This window comes from Montipora capricornis, chromosome 2, assembly GCF_036669925.1.
Source record: "Montipora capricornis isolate CH-2021 chromosome 2, ASM3666992v2, whole genome shotgun sequence".
Taxonomy (NCBI): domain Eukaryota; kingdom Metazoa; phylum Cnidaria; class Anthozoa; order Scleractinia; family Acroporidae; genus Montipora; species Montipora capricornis.
Genome location: NC_090884.1, coordinates 4,935,908 through 4,940,907, shown reverse-complemented (window position 1 = coordinate 4,940,907; position 5,000 = coordinate 4,935,908). Strand labels below are relative to the sequence as shown.

At 41.9% G+C, this 5,000-nt stretch overlaps 1 protein-coding gene and 1 long non-coding RNA gene across 2 annotated transcripts in view; both read left to right on the top strand.

Moving 5' to 3' along the window:
- The window catches only part of LOC138037719 (uncharacterized), a 9,548-nt gene extending 8,704 nt beyond the window's left edge, over window positions 1-844 (top strand). Inside the window, exon 3 of the long non-coding RNA XR_011130081.1 lies at window positions 458-844. This is a non-coding gene — a long non-coding RNA (uncharacterized lncRNA). The remainder of the gene's footprint in view (window positions 1-457) is intronic.
- A 294-nt stretch (window positions 845-1,138) lies between these two features.
- Window positions 1,139-5,000, top strand: part of LOC138038551 (uncharacterized) — a 14,029-nt gene continuing 10,167 nt past the window's right edge. Inside the window, exons 1-5 of the mRNA XM_068884493.1 lie at window positions 1,139-1,327; window positions 2,524-2,760; window positions 3,329-3,441; window positions 4,030-4,260; window positions 4,624-4,736. Coding sequence (XP_068740594.1) covers window positions 1,250-1,327; window positions 2,524-2,760; window positions 3,329-3,441; window positions 4,030-4,260; window positions 4,624-4,736 — 772 coding nt within the window. The 5' untranslated portion in view covers window positions 1,139-1,249. The remainder of the gene's footprint in view (window positions 1,328-2,523; window positions 2,761-3,328; window positions 3,442-4,029; window positions 4,261-4,623; window positions 4,737-5,000) is intronic.

The following is a 5,000-nucleotide window of genomic DNA, read 5'->3' as shown; positions in this document are numbered from 1 at the left end:
TTTTGGTTTTGCTTTTTAGTAACTAAATACTCGAGTTGCCGTGGGTCACGCGAAGCTAAAGTCACAACTTTCTCTCTATTTTACGTGAAATTTGCCCTTCCACGTAAAGGTGATGATAAATCTCTATATCTATTTTTAGCACGGCTACTGCAAGATTTCTGCGGAAAAAAAAACGTTGTGGTATTGTTTTTCTTGCACGATCCATAATTTTGCATCAAGCACGGACATTCCGTGCGGTTACTTGGTTACAGACCAATCAGAAGCGTTGTGGTCATCAGGCCCAATCTGATTGGACATAATTGGTGGGACCAGTATTCTAAATTTAGATAACACAGTAAGGCCAAATGAGAGAAATCAACACTTCTGGGTTATATATATGGGCTTCTGATTACGAGCATTCGTATGCTGTCATTTCTGTTATTAGAAATTAACTTTCGACTATTTTACTTTAAACCAGCCTTGACGATCGGTTCATCTCGCTTCAAGAAGAACCGAGCTTCTGCAGTCCACAGAGGAAAACGTCAAAATGTTTTAACCGTCGATCCGGGCAACAGACAACAACAACAACAACAACAGTATTCCCTGCCCGTTGTGACTTCGAGTCGCCCTGGGTATTTGAAAACAGCCGGAATCCAGAACCCCTTGCAGTCCAACACATGGCTGGGTCGGGGAGTGCGATATAACGGCTACATTCAAGAACAGCAAAAGAGAGCTCCATCCGTAGCTCCTGTCGCTTTTAATGGTAGCAGGGAACAGCGACCTCTTAAACAAAATGTTAAGGGCGCTACAACTGTACATGGTAAGGCGATGCAAGGTGCCGATGCTGTGACGGCCAAGGCAAGGAAAGCAGGTATTATTGATTTAAGTGAGCAGAACACAACGGTGGGTTGAGAAGTTGGGAGGAGAAGTCAGTTACCTTGGCCGACGGCGGAATTTCATTTTCATGTCTCATCGATTTTCTTTTCCTACTTGTATTTTGGCAGTTTTTTTCTTTCCTTTGCATCCTGGCCAGTCTAGATAACTTCACTTCCTCATGATCAATACAACTGGATTTTTTTTTTGTCTTCGCTCTTCTTCTTGTTTCTTAGCACTTACAATCAAAACTATTTCCCTAAAACCAAATAAAAGTCATGCGGCAACCCATGAACCAGGCTCTAGACGGTCAGCGGGCGTGAGACTGAATTCCCCAGCCGCAGCAGGGGCGGCTGCGGAAATACAGGGGGCCGTGGTGGAGAAGGGAATTGAAGTCATGGGAAAAATGGTGGATAAACAATTACAGATCATCGATGAAGCCCAGCAAAAAGCCGAAAACTTTCTCAAGAAAAAGGTTAGATAAAACGATAAATTCCCGAGGTGTAAAACCTTACATGAGAAATAGTAATAATAATAATGATGACGATGACGATGACCATGACGATTCCGATGACGATGCTTATGACGATGACCATCACAATGACGCTGCCGATGACACTGCCGATGACGCTGCCGATGACGCTGCCGATGACGCTGCCGATGACACTGCCGATGACACTGCCGATGACGATGACGATGCCGATGCCGATGACGATGACGATGATGATGAGAGGAGCCCTTGGGACGATGAGATACAACATTAGTCATGTATAGAGAAAATTAGTATGAAAAGCCAGTTGGAGATCATAAAACATTCCGCAATGCCGTTGCGAATGTTTTTATTATTTAAAAGCTGAACAATGATAGTTGACAGGATCTCATCAAGGGAATCCTCTATCTCCACGAATTCCTTGATTCAACCCTTTCCTGAGTAAATTTATTTTCAGGAACAGGTTTTCATTTAAGAATTTAGCAGACTTGGCAATAATATTTGAAAGCACCTTGCTTCAAGAATGGCATTCATTATCGTGTATATTAAGCATATTAAGTATTTTGTCTTTTCATTACCATGCAAGGATTTTCAGTATTGAAAAGTGTACTCGTAAGGCACTGAGTTAGCCACGTGCCCCAAAATTATTTATTTGCACTAACGTTTATCTCCAAGCCTGTTACATTACCGTACATGCCTTTTTTTGCATTTCATACATTTAGAGAATTTTATCCAGAGATGGGGAACTCATTACATCAAATCTCATCAAGGGAATCCTCTATCTCCACGAATTCCTTGATTCAACCCTTTCCTGAGTAAATTTATTTTCAGGAACAGGTTTTTCCCGCGAAAAGTGTCATATTTCCCTTGACGCTGAGATAGCTCTGTTTTGATTGCCTTTTACAACCGCGGGCGTACTGAATCCCCCAAGGGAGATTGGTTTTGCAACAGTGCGCGTGCTGAATCCCCCAAGGGAGATTAGTTTTGCAACAGTGCGCGTGCTGAATCCCCCAAGGGAGATTGGTTTTGCAACAGTGCGCGTGCTGAATCCCCCAAGGGAGATTAGTTTTGCAACAGTGCGCGTGCTGTATCCTCCAAGGAAGTATTTTGAACTAAGGTTAAATAGGATTTCACCGATACATGCTTTAGCTTTACTATATTTTTTATATTTTGGTTTGTAGATCAAGTTAGATATCCTTCCAGAGAAAGGTTGGGAATCAGAGGACATGTTCGTTCCGCCCGGCTATCATTTGGATACCGAAATAAGCGATGAAGGTGGCTCCCCGAAAGAAGCCGAACCACCAGCTTATAATTACCCAGCAGGGCTCGGGAACGTGTTGATGAACGGCTGCTATGGGACTGGGTACAAGCCGGGGGATCCCTGCTACGTGGCCAAGTGGACTTTGGACGCTTGTTTGGTACGACTGACTTTCTTGTGTTGCGATGGAAGACAAAAGCAAAACTCTTTAATAATGTAATCTCATAAAATGTGAACTAATTATACAGGAATTCCGGCCGATTGTTCTTATACTAAGGCCTACTTCTTGAACAAAGTATGACTAAGGCAAACGACCCCGCGAACGAATTACAACTCGGAGTTTAAAACCGGCCGAAGCTACCACCAAGCGAAGGAAATTTAAAATTCAAATCAAGTTGAAAATTGCAATTATTGTTGTTGTTGTATTTGTTTTACTTCAGACTGGAGGAGGGATTAAAGAAATTAAGCTGTTCAATAAGTAAAGTTCATTACGGAAAGGCCAAAACAAGCGAAAAGAAAAAAAATGAAACTTGTAGTTACAACGCACCTGTCTTTACCAGAGTTCACAAGAACAAGAAAAGCGTTTTTTTCACATTTTACATTTCGCCAACACAAAGATTAGACTAATCTCTCGGCAATCATGCGAAAACGTGAATCGCTCCAAAAGCCATGAAAAGAGGTTTTTAGAAATGAGAAGTGTTCTAAAGCGTTGTGTTTCTTATTAACAGAATATGATTGACGGCGCAGCTTTCATGGGCGTCGGTTTTGATGGACGCGGTGAATACAGTCCCGAATCAAGAAAAATGAGCATCGTACAACGTAGTTGCGCAGGAAAATCAACGTAAGAATACATTTTGTTATTTCCTTCCACGTGCTCACCGGAGACAAAATAACTTTTCTGGCCCTTTAATTACCGGGGTGGTCTTCTTATAATTTCAAACCGTGTGAAGAATGAAACGTCTTGAACGATGCAGATTAAGATCCTAAAGGTATTGTTCAAGGCTTTTAACCATCTCTTATCGACTCCTGTTTCTGAAGGCTGAGATTAACCCGGGTAAAAAGCGTATGGAAAGTTGCCTTTTTTCACGGACGGTCCGCTGTCGGAATTTATCAACGCTTGCGGTGTAACACGATTTGTAAAGTTTTTGGCTGAGAGGATAACGAAAGTGATAACGATTATCTCCAGCATATCTATATACCTTACTTTTAAGGTATTAAAATAGACGACAAAGATAGAAGACAGATGTTAACTTGCTCTCAAGAAAAACACCTCCCTGAATCATTTTAAGCCTTGTCCTCATAAGCGACGCAAGAGTAAGGACAAGCGATTACCCAGACGTTTTATCTTGTTGTTAAAATCAGTGCCTTTCCGTGCTCCGATAAAAGGTGCGAGAACAAAGCTTAAACAAGAACTTCGTTAATTTGGTAGATACGATGACTTCGATGTCCCTGATACGATGAATGTTCATGGCATTTACGACACCAAAGCAACAATGATGACCTTCGAAAGTCGTTCTGAGTTTCAGTCTTACGAACAACAAGAGGCAGGCGTTTCGGGTTCCTACTTTGGTTTCTACGCTGGTGCGAAAACGGCCTGGGGCGAGTCTTCATCAAGTGCAAGTCAAAAATATATGGCTCAGTTGAGTGTGGACATCAACAGGTAAAACAGGATTGACAAGTGCCTTTTTTGGTGTTGCATGTTACCACACACAAAAAAAGTAGTGCTATTCTGCTGGAATTCATGATGAAATGAATTCCGGATTCCAGAAATGGATAAATCCCAATCAATAGGAGGATTAAGTGATTCTTGAGATAATTTCCGGATTCTAGGCCTGATTCTATAGCCAGCGAACTCGATCGGCAAAGCAAAAGAATCAAGGATTCCGCAATGCGTATCATGTAATCTGAGGTGATACAGAGCAATGGGAATAAACGATTTATCTCCAACAAACAAAACCCGTTTTCCGAGTTTATTTTGCACAACTCATGGCTGAAGGAAAGTTCACCGTTTTCTCTGTTGCAGATACGAGGTATTTTTGGACGAAGTCAAACCTCAGGACGTGAGTTTGTCTTTTCTTAGAGAGTTTATGGAGCTGCCCACTTCTTATTTTGCTGCAGGAGGGCCACTGAAATATCGTAAGTAAGCAATCAGCAGTCATCGAAAAAGCCAGTCGGTGACTGGATGTGGGTATTGCATGCTTGCGTTGAAAAGAAATGAGATGAGAGCATGGCATCTAAGCTTGCTGGCTTGTCCGGATCACAAGCACAACTTTGATTGAACAACTATGCCTTGATGCTTTAACATCAACTTTCTCATTTAACGGACTTGGCAAAATATTTGAAAGCACGTACCTTGCTTCAAAAATGGCATTAAATATCGTCAGAAACCCATACGGGTCC